General features: G+C 30.0%; 1 protein-coding gene across 1 annotated transcript in view; it reads right to left on the reverse strand.

Annotated features, from left to right (window-relative positions):
- Window positions 1-6,842: 6,842 nt before the first annotated feature.
- Window positions 6,843-14,562, reverse strand: part of LOC128186823 (uncharacterized) — a 37,067-nt gene continuing 29,347 nt past the window's right edge. Inside the window, exons 29-46 of the mRNA XM_052856738.1 lie at window positions 14,331-14,456; window positions 13,523-13,651; window positions 13,301-13,438; window positions 12,970-13,089; window positions 12,447-12,704; window positions 12,060-12,305; window positions 11,669-11,791; window positions 11,284-11,544; window positions 11,128-11,151; window positions 10,666-10,772; window positions 10,467-10,528; window positions 10,210-10,385; window positions 9,819-9,918; window positions 9,561-9,577; window positions 9,159-9,273; window positions 7,965-8,080; window positions 7,611-7,669; window positions 6,843-7,505 (exon numbers count right to left, since the gene is read on the reverse strand). Of these exons, the coding sequence (XP_052712698.1) occupies window positions 7,470-7,505; window positions 7,611-7,669; window positions 7,965-8,080; window positions 9,159-9,273; window positions 9,561-9,577; window positions 9,819-9,918; window positions 10,210-10,385; window positions 10,467-10,528; window positions 10,666-10,772; window positions 11,128-11,151; window positions 11,284-11,544; window positions 11,669-11,791; window positions 12,060-12,305; window positions 12,447-12,704; window positions 12,970-13,089; window positions 13,301-13,438; window positions 13,523-13,651; window positions 14,331-14,456 (2,213 nt within the window). The 3' untranslated portion in view covers window positions 6,843-7,469. The remainder of the gene's footprint in view (window positions 7,506-7,610; window positions 7,670-7,964; window positions 8,081-9,158; window positions 9,274-9,560; window positions 9,578-9,818; window positions 9,919-10,209; window positions 10,386-10,466; window positions 10,529-10,665; window positions 10,773-11,127; window positions 11,152-11,283; window positions 11,545-11,668; window positions 11,792-12,059; window positions 12,306-12,446; window positions 12,705-12,969; window positions 13,090-13,300; window positions 13,439-13,522; window positions 13,652-14,330; window positions 14,457-14,562) is intronic.

The raw sequence follows: 14,562 nt of genomic DNA on the forward strand, positions 1-14,562 counted from the left end.
CCACAGTTTATTCCAATTTTCAATAGAAGACCACAAAACATATACTTATCAAATATTAAAATGACGATAGGGATACTATAGGTATTTTTAAAGAATTTTTTAATGTTTTTTCGTGTTTTTGTAAAATATTTTTTAAAAAGACAGCTATCAACAAATTGAGAGAAATTATTTTGTCATATGATGGATATTTCCTTCGGACACATAACAAAAAATATAACACATCTTAACATTGAAAAATGTTATTATTGCAAATCTTTTTAGTAATTCCCCAAAACATATTTTTTCATATTTTCTTACTCTGTTGACAAATCATCTGAAAAAGTTGCTTGATGTTATAAGAAAATGTATTTTAATAAATGTGAAATAAAAAATTGAATGAAAACAATTGCAAATAAACACAAAAAATATTTTAAATTTTATTTGGTATGAAAGTTCCTCACGTAAGGGTTATCGTTCCCAAGTCCCAAGGCCCAAACACCTTGGGGACTTTTCATTTCTGAGTTGAAGAAAATTTCCTAAATATAATGTTGGAATGATAAATACATGCATATTTCATTAAAGACTTTGCCCTGTATAAGTGAATATATTCGCTTTAGTGCAAAACTAAGTCAAATAAATAAAGGGGAACATTGACTAGGCTAATAGGATTTATGTATCCCAACTTGAGAGAAATTCAAAGCAACCCTCTCATCCCCGTTAGGTGTCGATATTAATGTGCATTAAAGTATATTATAATTGAAATATTTTCACCTGTTTAGAATTTTCTTTCACGGTATTCAACCAAAAAATACGTTTTAGAAATTTTTGGAAAGTTAAAAAATTTATTGTTCTCATCGGGAATCGAACTCATGACCTACTGGTTTGTAGTGAACCCACTTACCCACTGCGCTACGGTGTAACATAACTATGATGCTAAAAAAACTCTTTAAAAATTTATACTTGATTTTATTGTTTATTTCGATAAATAATACCACACAACGCGAGGTGTCACATACCACATTACTTGTAAGTAATGAATTTTCCAATTATAAAATTAAATCTATCCATTTAACAAATTTTTCAAAATAGCGGTTCCCATACAATTCACCTCAGTTTAAATCAGCCAGTACCGGAAACGCATGTTTCCAGATTTGCTTTTTTGCGTACTGCGTCATCAAAAAGTGGTGTATAGAGCCACCTTAATTGCAGCAATCTCGCCATGCATTAGTGCGTATGTACTCAAGTATATATATATATATATATATATATATATATATATATATATATATATATATATATATATATATATATATATATATATATATATAAACAACATTGTGGTAACCTCCATATATTTAAAAGCATCTTCTATTGCAAGAGACAATACTAATACCAATCAAACAATAATTATTATTTAGGACATCAGTTTGCAATCATCTTATATGTTACTTAAAATAATTTATTTTTAAAAGACTAAAAAAGATGTAATAGGATATCTTTTAGGTAAACGTGTACCCCGGGGCAATTGCGCTGAAAGTGTTCCAAATAAATGAGCAGGTAGATGTTATGTAACATTCACAATCTTTTATCAATTTTGATACAAAAATTAATAAATTTTACTTCCATCTATAGCGATTCAAAGTGCCATCACCTTTATTTGCAAGATCTTTATATACGTTCTTGTTTCGATGCATCTAGATTTATTACCAATCTAAAAGACTACTTTTAAAATTGAATTAATCAAGATTATTTAACTTGTCCCCCGTCCTGTAATAAACCTCATACAAAACAAAAACAACTATATTTTATCGACTGAACAGTTTTGAAAATGATTAAAGTTACAAAGACTTAACAGAAGAAGTGCGTGATTAATGTAAAAAGATTATTCATAAGTATATATAGAACTGTTAGCGAATTACGCAATGTGGAGAATCATATAGCGTAAAGCGCATTAGTACGGTACATATCATTAGTTACACGTACTCGTAAAAGTACACGTTCAAATGTTTTTTTTCTCTGCTGACTATTTCTTAGAAAGAATTTTCCACAAGGAGTGTACGCAAATCAAGTACTAAAGCGCCAGGTATCAATTAAATGGAAATGTGGTTAACTTTTATTTACTATGCACACGAATGACGTAAATAGTCTAAACAATTTTATTCTTCCAAAAAACCAACTGTTAAAGCTTTAGATTCAAACTCATTCTTATCATAGATTCTTTTCTTAGAAAGAAAAACTTTTTCTTTTATATATATATATATATATATATATATATATATATATATATATATATATATATATATATATATATATATATATAAAGAAAAAAAAAGCAACACTAACTGCAAAACATAAGCGCTTTCATTGTTAAAAATCTTCATAGTATATATATACATACTAGTAGCCAATTAAGTTAACTTATGTTATCTAAAACAAACTTAATTGTCAAAGGATTCATTATAGTATCGTTGTCATGTCAACGCATCTATCATAAATTATGGTTAAAATTGTGGGATTTAAAATTGATGTGGATGAAACATTGAGCCATAATCAAATAAAAAAAACGCTAACCGTAATTTACATAATCTTAGGAAGCATTGATTTAAGTTTGATTACCAAACTGATAAGGTTTAAGATACAAATCTTCTTACAAGTAACATAAAAGCATAGCATTATGGAGCATTTTCAAGTTTTTATATTGTAATCATTGCAGTCAGAGGGAGGTCAAAACTAGGGTAAAAGTGATCATTTTTTTTAAAAGTGATCATCTCGTTAAAAATAAAAGTTAGATTTAAGTTTTAAAACTTATTGCAATTTTTTAAAAGATAAAATCAACAACAATATATGTTTCAGAATAAGATTTCGATAACCTCAATAGATTACAAAATACCATGAGAAGAGCTTTTGTGGGACCTAATTCAACCAATATAACCACTGCTGATTGTAGACGGGTATTAAAGTCAACCCGGTAGTTTGCAAACATTACATAAGATGTGTCTCGAAGGACAAATCAGGATTGATCATGCAAAGAGATGGATGAATATTCTGTTTTCTCAGCAATAAAAAAGTTAAAACAAAATCCCAAAAATCATATATGCCTACATTGTTAAGGGTTTTTTTATTTATAAAAGACGTTGTTAACTTTTTATAATAAAAAAGAACTAGACTTTGACCCATGCGTGCACGGGATGACATTGAATTTACGAAATAACTGTGTCTCGGGACAGGCCTTCACCACAATTTAAAATGCCTCTCATATACCCGTAATGTAGCAAAAAATTGCAGAATCGCTCCGAAACGATTTTGGAGAAAATTAATGAAGCTGCATGGAAAATTACAGTCAAATTATTCATAACAAACCATTTTGAGGCTGTAAATACCTTTCATTTAAAAATTTAATTCATATTAATGAAGATTTCAACACTTTCTCATCAACGTTTTTACTCACTTCGAATTTACACACCATGTTGACATTCTGAACTCTCGGGATTTTTCATATTAGATGAACTGAGTTAGAGTTATCTCCGGTATTTCCTTTGATGAACAGAATATATGACAAATTTTCAATGAAAATTTTCACGTATTTGTTATATCGTTTCTGAGGTTATCCATGCAAATGTGATATTGTGGAAACATAAACTAAAGAGCGTGAATGTAATGCACATGCACAAGATTGCAAAATCGAAAAAATCCAGATGATTTCTGGATTTTTAAAAGGAATTTTCGTTGATGATTATTTAGCGAAGCTTGATTGAGAAAAAATAAAAACAAATTGGTAATCTTCAAGTACCAATGATGGTTAAAATACTAGTATTTAAAACAATGTCAGTACTCTTCCGATTTCTCGGTACTAAAGCCCAAAAATTCGAGTCTATTATTTTAATATAGTAGTATAGATTGATGTTTTAAAACAAACTTATTAATAGGCAAGTTCACAAACTGTTTTTGAGATTTATCAAACTGAATAACAAACACAGACAATCTTATAACAATCGCACAAAAATACGGCAGTGGTAAGTCTCGAGCGAAGAGGATCACATGTCTGTATATTCACAATCACCATTGTCTAAAGCCAACCTTCACCGATTTGAAGTGTGGCCATTCTATCAATGTCCTTAACATCCAATCTTAATTCTGGGAAACATGATATGTAGGGCTATTAACGAAAAAATGGGAAAAACAATGTCACAAATAACATTTAAAAGATATTTTATTAATTTGGCATTACTTGCAAGATATAACGGATAAGACACATTGAACTTGATTTGTATAAATTACCAGTTTCCGCCGTGAATCTGCACATCCTTGTTGGTGATGACAGTTATATAACAAAGACTTACATATCAATTGCGTGAAATTTAATGTTTTGCAAGTAAAGGCACCAGACACAATATTGTGGGCAGAATTAAAGTTACTAAAATAAGAAATGATAGATGCATGAACCTTGTTTTTGGACACTGGAACACCATAATAATGTCTCTTATACACTGTTAGATTTAAAAAACAAAATATAGAGAAATGCAAGGGCGTGTTTAGTTTTAAAGTTCTAAAATAGCATGAACAAAATTATACTGTAAATTGGTATATTCCCTTTTCTGTTGAAGATTTAAATAAAAAGTCACTATAACTAACTTTCGTTATCTTGCTTCTTTGTTTTATTTAAATATATTAAGTGCGTTTCAATCGCTTCTCGTCTATCCGACATACTCAGAAAAGATATCTTTTTTTTTCTAGAAAAGTGGTATAACTGTCAGGAAAGCTAGTCACTCAGTGACAGTTAACCTCTACAATTCTTGGCAATGTTTGGTCGAAGATTTTTATGTGTAGGTAAGACAATAAATTTCAAATTCAGATCATACATTTTTTATGATAAGAGGAAATTGTCATCTTACAAACAATCTACGGTAGTTTTCCCAGAATACCCGACCGTGAAGTCGAGAATTTGTATTCCAGAAATACAGACTAAGGTAGATAAAATACCCCAAATTTATTTATGCATAATCCTAAGCATAAATTATATCTACTGACTGTTTATTTCTACAAAAATATCTCCATTATGTCATTCACAACTGTTGTCATTCAAAATTACGTGATTTAATCCCACCTTTTGTCATCAGTTCGTATTATAAATAATTTACTTACCTGTTTAATGCATAATTTATCTTGTATAATGTTCTGCTCTACATATTATATGTTACAGTTGGTTTTAACATATGCTTTTTTACAGCTTAAAGTATATTGATTTTTGTTCTTCTCAAATTATTGGTACGTACCAGAAATGATGTACATCAAAGTTTATATGTTTTGATCAGGATATAATCATATTTTGATCAATAAAATTTTCAACACATTTGTGAGTCTGTTTGATGTGTTGAATGAGGAGACATAAATAAAATGTCAAAGTCCGAGGCGATATGACGCAAATTTTGAATTCAGGAACACCTTCAACACTCAATCGCGAGCGAGCTTATTATTGTAGTTAAGATCCTTACTTTTAGTAGATCCACAATTTCTATATTTTTCATGAAACGATGCAGTACCACGTTTATATATTTCTTTATATTTTAATTTTTCCTTTCTTGACGGGAATCCCGATTGTTATAAACAATTTTAGAAACGGGATTCAGGTGGGGAAATTTTACGGCGAAGCACAAAGATAATCTCATTGATCCTGCTTGAGTCTATCTAAGGAAAATCGGAACAAAGAGACAACATCTCCAATTTTAGATAAAATAACGTATTCTTTTGGTTTTTAATCCACATTAATATCGACAATTGTCTCATACAACCTTAAGGTATCCTTACACAGAAAATAAACTTTATATTTGAACATTAAAAATACAAATCCTAATATTAAAGAGTTGCATATCGTCGAATAAACTATAAACCAACGCCCGGATCCAGGAATTTTTGCACGGCGGAGGGGTGGGTGGTCCATGTTTTACTACCAAAACAGACATTTAATTCTAAAATCCGAAATAACATAGCATCTGTTTTCAAAATTAATATAGAAGAGTGACGTAGACATTAATACACCTTTCCTCGGCAACGAGACAGTTTACCATAATAGCTTTTTAGTGAGTATGATTAAATTCATAATATCATTGAATCGATTTCAATACTTTTCTTTTATCAAGGACAGCACCTAAAAATGTGAGATTTTGTAACTAAGGTATCAAATTCCTAATATCTATCTTATCTTCCCTCCTTAAAGAGAAGAACCAGGAAGTAAATTTTGTGAACGTGACTGACAAAATACATTGTCTCTTTAAAGTATTCTTGGGAGACATAATAAACCTTCACGGATTATCGTCATTGCAGTAAAGTAGTAGATAGAACACGAGTTTTAAAATGCACAGTAGGCACATAATTCCTTTTCAAGATGGCTGTGGACGTGCGGCTTCAACAATGAGGGATATAATCACGCTGATCTGTACTCTTGATAAGTGTTGAGCCATTGTTTTCTTTTCAAGACACTTAACAAATATAATGTCGTTTTGGATTTATGATGCTGATCTGTGTACGAGTTTGATCTCTCACACCCAACGTCTCAAGTCACAAGTGCATTTTCAAGTGTCAAAGATACATGCGCACTTAAAATGAGCGATACGTTTAACACACAGATACCGTCAAAATATACTCTTATATATCAGCTGTAGTGATAATTCACGAAGCGTAGATGAGAAAAGCCTTTACAGTAGTCTATAAACTTGTTTTTAGAGTTATAAATCACCCAACCACAATCATTTCATAATAGACACATTTCGTAATAGTACACCACATACCCGTCTGCAACATACACACAAACATGTATATTTTAGAACTCCGAAAGTTTTGACACTAATTAACAAAGACTCAATAGATAGTGTATATATAATTATTTCTTTATTTACACATAATTGTTTAATATTATTTGCCGTTTTTAAGAGGCACCATCGCTTAAGTAAACATCATTGTCTGTTGACCAAGTAAATGTTTGTTGTTTCTTTCTTGATTGAACCCCACTTGTTGGCTTTCTACGTGTTAAGATACGACACTATGCAAAATAATCGATGCATTGTATCTAAATGTTCATTTCACAGAGTGTGCCCAATACTTTGTCATTTTTTCGCAATAAAAATAAAATAAAAATAAAAACTATAATACATTTAAGCGCAATTACGCAATATCGAAAAGCTGTCGTATATAACTAGTATGTTTATTCATATTTATGTCCTAATTTAAGCAAATGTCATCAATGAAATAAAAAAAGATCAACGCATCTGCATTGTTGTCAGTCATAGATAAGTTAAAACTTATCCTTTCAATATAATTCATACAAGCATATACTTAGTACAATTTAAATGTTTCTGGGTATATTTGTAAAATATGGATATGCATAATAAATACCTTTTAAAAATCAGTTCATATTACATAAACAAATATATAAAACGATAATTAATATGCAGCTAGGATCACAGATACAATATATCTACATAAAAGTTTCTTCATTAGTTGATTCTAGTGGTTGGTCTTTTGATTCGAAACTGAAGAAAAAGATTAAAAATGCAAATAAAAACAGGAGAAATAATAGAAAAACGGGAACTGGATTAATATTTCTGTTTCCCTCTTGCTGTTTCTTATTTACTTACCTGTTCTTGGCGATTTAAAAGATCGTTAATAGAGTTCCAGTAATCTGAATTGTCGTAACCTTTGAAAAAATCAACAACAAAAATCGTGAAAAGCTGATATGTCCAAAAAAAGCAATATTCTATGACTCAGGCGTCATAGAACAGCTGCAAATATGCTTTTTAGTGTACAATAATATAATAATAATAAAAAAGAAAAAGATCGAGTTTTTGCATCACACGAAGAATCCGGTCACAAACAAATGTACAGAGCTTTATATATTAGGTTATATATATGTATCACAATGTGACCATTTCATACGAACAAACAAATAAACAAACATTGCAAAAATAAACGGAGAGGAAAATATGCCCAACCTCTTGGTGGATTCTTGCGATAAATATCTCCATATTGATCAATCGTACAATACTGATCTTGAACACTGTCCTTATTGTGACTTAGATATGAGTAGTCATTATCCCGTATAATTGCGCTGAAATTAAATCAAAACAAAGCTAGTGTATCTTTATAAAACATAAAACAAAAGAAGGCTCATACGTTTCAATAATACAATATACTTTATGCTCATACTAGTCATCAGTTTGATGCAATAAAAACATGTTACCCAAATGACATAAGGGGTTTTAAAAAAATCACCATCGATATCGTACTTGTAGAACCATAAATATATACAATGTAGTACACGAAAATTGTTCTTGAATTATGTCAAATTGAAAAAGTATATTCATCTGAAAAATAAGTGGCAATGAGTCGACAATCCAATAAGATATTTATAACGCGATAGAAGATTCTACCTCACATCCACCTGCATATCGTGATATTTTGCAAATTGTTTGTAACTTTGCAGTATTACTCTATAAATCCAATGCAAAGTCAAAGCAGCACGTTTTACACCTTGCTTCTGATTCACATATTGTACTTTAACAATACAAATTTCAAGTTTATTATGTCATCAAAACTATGTAAACTGATTTAAATATTCCGAACTTAGAAGTTTTGCGTAAAATGTTTTATATATTCCGAACTATAACAGTGTTACTTATTCTTATATACATAAAAAAGAAATAAAAAAACCCAATTTTCTGCAAGTGTTTGCGTTTGAGTGACACATACGGCAAAGTACACCCCTGCTTTTATTTTTTTTTAACATAAAATGGGGTTTAGTTGAACAGAATTAAACCTTCTTTGATAACGTTTTTAATGCAATTTTTGATTACAATCACCCACTTTTCTCCATTTCTTTATTTTTGTTTTGTTTTATCATTCGATTTTTTTTTTAATTGTGCTACATGTATATCAATTCCTATTATTTTGTAAACAACAATTGTTATAATGTATCTCAGATTTCAAATTCCAAAACAACATAATTTGTTAACGATTTAAATGGTGTTAAATTATTATCGGATTGTAAAATGTAAACGGGTTGAAAAGAGGCCATGAATATAAAACAAAAATTCTATTGCAAAATATATATGAATGTTATTATCAAAATCACCAAATCGTATTTAACGCCTAGAACGATTATTGTCAACAGCGGTATATCTACTCACTTGTCTTTTTTCTGGGCAGACTTTCTTTTATGGCATACATAGATGATTGCAAGAGCACCAGTTGTCATCGCGAGCGGAATTGTGACTCCGAGAATTATTAGCAATGTCGACCAATCTGAAACGCCAAAAATTTATTTTATTTCATTATAAATTATAACAACCAACACAAAGTGTAAAGGGTTAAATATCACAATTTTGGAAAGCCTTGTCTTTTTTACCTGATTACAAATACATATATTATATAACCAAATTAATTCAAACCCAGTCTAATCCATTAGAATAAAAGTTATGCATATTAAATGGGAGTATAAATGCTTAAGATTAACCTAAACATTCTAAACTTTAAAAGAATAAAAGACACATATACATAAAATTATGATAACAATTTGAAATTTTACAGACCTGTTGTTTCCAATTTTCTGAAAGAATTTAAAAATTATTTTTAGAATGCACATGTAGATATATATATATTCAAAAACATCATATAAAGGTAATGATTAGCATTCAATAAATATGTATATGTATTCTAACAATTGCATGTATTTGAAAAGATTTCTCACATATGAATTTTTAATGACTTACAAGAATGCAAAAGAGAAAAAAAAGTATATTTAGAACATTATGTACTCTAGATCTGAAAATGGTCAATAACCAACTTACATGGTCATACAAACAGCATCTCCTGATGAATCATCACACTTTTCATCCTCGTTACACATGCCAGAATATACATCACAAGGATTAGTGGAACTATTAAGATCTGTTGCAAAATTTAGTATTGTAACCATTACATTTTATCAGTGTTACATCAAAGAACTATAATCAACTTGTACAATTCAGTCCATATAATTATATTAGTTAATGGTCTATGCTTATGATACGTGTTTTCCACAAAGCTAAGAAAACAGTAACAAGAATTTTATTAAACGATTTATTTTGTCTCTAGAAAATGAGGCATTCTTTTGATTCAATATTTTGCTAACTAATTTTAAACAAGAAAATCACCAGTTTATCACTTAATGTTATTATCTTCCCACTCTAAATAACTTACTTGTTTTGTTACCGTTTTCATAAACACCAACGTTTTTGACTGTCGTTGAATGGTTGAATAGTGTTATGTTTTCCCTTTGTTGCAGTATTTTAATCATGCTGTTTGTTACATTAAGTTTCAGACTTTCTTGTGAGCCATTAGCAAATATCTCATGATCGACGATAATGCTTCCAAATCTGAAGTTCCAACAATGTTTTGAGACATGACACAATGGTGTCATACATTTGTAGTAAAACAACTTCATTTATTCTACTTACCTCAACGACAAAACCACTACACGTGTGATATCTTTGATATGTTTCTCGTAAAATATTTCCAGCTAGACGAATAAAAAGACAATAATTTAATAATATGAGTGCTGGATACTTCGAAAAAATACTCAGTTTTCTTTGACCTGTTTGCCAAAAACTATTTGAAAGAGCTAATTTATGCATGTATGCAGATACATATACAAACTTTCGATTGAATTTCGTTTCTCCATTCCTTGCTTCTATTAAGAACCTCTTCTCTGTCATAGTCAAAATAAAAATGTATCTCAATTTTTACTTTGTATTCGCCATTACCTAGCAAAAACCAATGAAAAACTATTGTGTAATTAATGCTAATTTTTCCAAGCAAAAAGATTGCAACTAGTGTTGTTAAACGCAAAACTTCAAATAATCAATAACATTGAAATTTTTTTTTTTATTAAAAAACAAACTAAATTTAGATATATAGATATAACAAATAAACTGTCTTTAAATTATAAGCTTACATTTTAAAGAAAAATAAATGGAAATCATGATTGGGTATCTTCTCTTAGTTAAAAAATGCCAACAATCAATAGAGTAACACCCATTAATTGTAAACGGTAAATCAATTATTATGTTTTTTTTTAATTCTATGACATGACTTGAAATAAACGTTGCATTGACTTACTTGTATTTTGAGGTGGGTTCGGCGCTAAAGAGAAAATTATGAATTCGCTTTAAAAATTACACATTTATATTTGTTTACATGCTTTACCCGATTGATATCGTAAAACGGTATGTCATTTCCTTTAACATAAAGTAAAATGTAAAATTTGGTACTTACCAACGCAATCATTTAGATCGAGTCCTCCATACTGACATTCGCAATGAGCTGACCCATTAGTATTCACGCAGACTTGATGAATAGTTTCATTACAAGAAACCGATCCACTCGTACACTCATCTACATCTTCTGAACAAATGTTTCCTTTCCATCCTTCCTCACATTGACAGTCTCCAGTCACATGGTGACAATCCAGGGTATTGTAAGGAACACAAGTGCAACTGCTTGAGCAATTATTCCCAAATGAAAACTGCTCACATCCTATACATTGTATAAAAATGACTATTAACAATATTTACATTAGTTATTATTACAGTAACTGTGATGACAAACGCATTTGTTCTCATATCAGTTAATGTTTTAACCATTTATTAATCAACTATACTTGTGCATATTTTCCCGTCTCCATTAAAGCCTTTGTTACATGTACATATGTAAGCACCATCTGTATCATTACAAGTCGCATTTTTTGAGCAATTAGCTGTCTCTTCACGGCATTCATTGATATCTATTAGAAGCAAATCATGTATTACTTTTTTGGCATATTTCAAAATTATATATTTTGGATTTAATAAATGTTTATGTTAAGCAATAGCAGTATGCATTGGTGATGGAACCTATTTATCCTTTATTCAAAACCACCAATGGTTCTCGAAATAGTGTACAAGAATTCGAATCAAAACATTTGTATTCACAACATATATTATTTCATGTAGTGAAAAGTTTGCCGAATATGCTTGTTTTTCTTATATTAACAAATATACTGTGACACTTACTATGACAGTGAAACAATGTTGTGCTGTTCAAAACATAACCGTCGAAGCACGAGCAATGAAAGCTTCCTGGGGTGTTCTTACAGTCCTGACATCCGTCAACTATACCTGTTGCATTGCATTCATCGATGTCTTCACAGCTTTTGTTGTTTACCAACGTGTAACCGTCTAGACAACTACATTGGTAACTACCAAAAGTATTGCTGCAGTTGTGACCACAAATGGAATCTTCTTCACATTCATCTATATCTATGATCAATGGAAAAGATCGACGGTATTATTTTCTGATAGGAATGTATTTGAAGGAATTGTATATAACAAGCACATACAAGACTTCCAACAATAAATTTCTTGGAAAAGAGCAAACTTAGCCAAGCAATACAAATATACCTATGCAACTGTCATTTTCTGTTTGGTTAAACCCTTCTTTGCACTGACATTGATAGGAACCAACACTATTTTTGCATTCTTGGAATGTGTTGTTACATGGATTTTCAGTGTTATTGCATTCATTGATGTCTGTATCACAAAATGTTCCTGCCCAACCAGATTTACATACACATCCACTTTTATGGTCACACCTTTCCGAGCCTTGGCCACATTTGCATTGTTTTTGACAGTTTTCTCCGTATAAGCCTGACACACACACTTAAATTAAAATAAAATAATTATTTGTTAAAGATAAGTAACTATGAATCTCATTTTCAACTATTGTTATACATCCTTTTATAATATACTGTTAAAGATAAAATATTATCAAAAGATCATAAATACTCCTTTTCGATAAAAAACTCACCATGTTCACAGTTTGAAGACAAACCAGTTCCATCGATGTTAAACATATGATAGTGCTTGTTGCATGAATATAGAGCACATATTCAAGGTTATATATTTTATAATGTAAAGAGTTTACCTTTACACGAAATCCCATCATTTTCTAAAGCGTATCCTGTAGCACATGCACATTGAAACGAGCCATCTATGTTTGTGCAATTCTGTTGACATTTGTTCGATTCTTTGCACTCATCGATATCTGAAATGTTGAAATTATCAGATATAGACAGTACTACAAAATAAAACATTTCCTGTACACAATGTTATTAAAGGTAACAATTTAAAGTTGATCGAAATATATGCATCTCTATATAAAATGGTTGTTAAACGTGAAATTCCACTTTTCTCACCAATATACGTGTATATTTGAGTATATTCAAAGAGATTTATGTAAAATTTCATAATCATACCTTTACAAGTACTATTGTCTATATCAAGTCTGTAACCAGATGCACAGAAACAATATCCTTCATGTGAATTTCCATTCCTTTCAAACAGACACCCATAGCTGCAGTTCAGCTCCGGGAAAATATCACATATATTGTCCACTAAAAATAGAATAAAGTGTTTAGTTTGTAACTCTTGAAACACAGTTAAATACTCAATTTATTCTCAAATTTTTAAATCCACACCCTTTTGACAGGTTCTTCTGTCTTTGTCATGCAATGCATATCCAATTTCACAGTCACAGTTATATCCTCCATCGGTATTAATGCAAATGTGATCACAATCTGCAGTTGCATCATTACATTCATCAATATCTACAATAGCAAAATAACATTTTCAAAAACAATGTAAAGCATTTGTTTATTATAATTTCTAATTTCGTTCAAAATAGCACATGCTTATGAGAATTTAGTGCAAGAATTTTTTTTTATAAATAATTTTTGGTATATCTTTTTATTAGATATAAAACGAACTAAAACTCCATGCTAGTTACATTTAAAAGACGCATTATCATCCTTTAAATTTGTATTTTTTACATTTTGACTTATAAGAATTTATTATCTGTTGGGGTCAACCATTGTTTCATATTATTTAAAATTATAATATCAAATTTAATATGGTATCTTTAATAATGATTTAAAGAAAAAAAGTAAATCGTGTAAATACCTTACAATCAAATGGAAAGTTACCTTTTAAAAAGTTTATAGAGAAATATTAGAATACTTTAAGATCAATGATACCATTATCAGTTGTTTACGTACAGGTACTTATGAAATTAAATTGTATTTATTTATTAATCATAAAAAAACCTTTTTCTGATTAATTCTGATTTTATGAATTTTCATCCTACAGCGTAAATGTTGGAGAGGTACACAGTTATAAGGATATAAGGCAATTTTGCTTCTTCTAATTTTTAAGCACTGTAGCAATAGGGAACAAAAGAATCTCCTTTAAATGACTCATTGTGTTATGCCACATGTTATGGTGAAGTACCTTTACAAATAGAACCATGTCTCTGAAATCCTAACTTGCAGTTGCAAGTATAATTTCCGTGCAGGTTTTGACACTTAGTATCATCCGGGCACTCGTTTAAGCTTACATCATCACATTCGTTTATATCTGAAAATACAAACTCTTAAAGACTGAAAACTGTACCTTCTATTCTACTAAATAAGAAGCATGGACTCGATTTTGTGAATTTTTGTGGGTTTGTGGGATAGAACTG

Source organism: Crassostrea angulata, chromosome 1 (assembly GCF_025612915.1).
Source record: "Crassostrea angulata isolate pt1a10 chromosome 1, ASM2561291v2, whole genome shotgun sequence".
Classification (NCBI taxonomy): domain Eukaryota; kingdom Metazoa; phylum Mollusca; class Bivalvia; order Ostreida; family Ostreidae; genus Magallana; species Magallana angulata.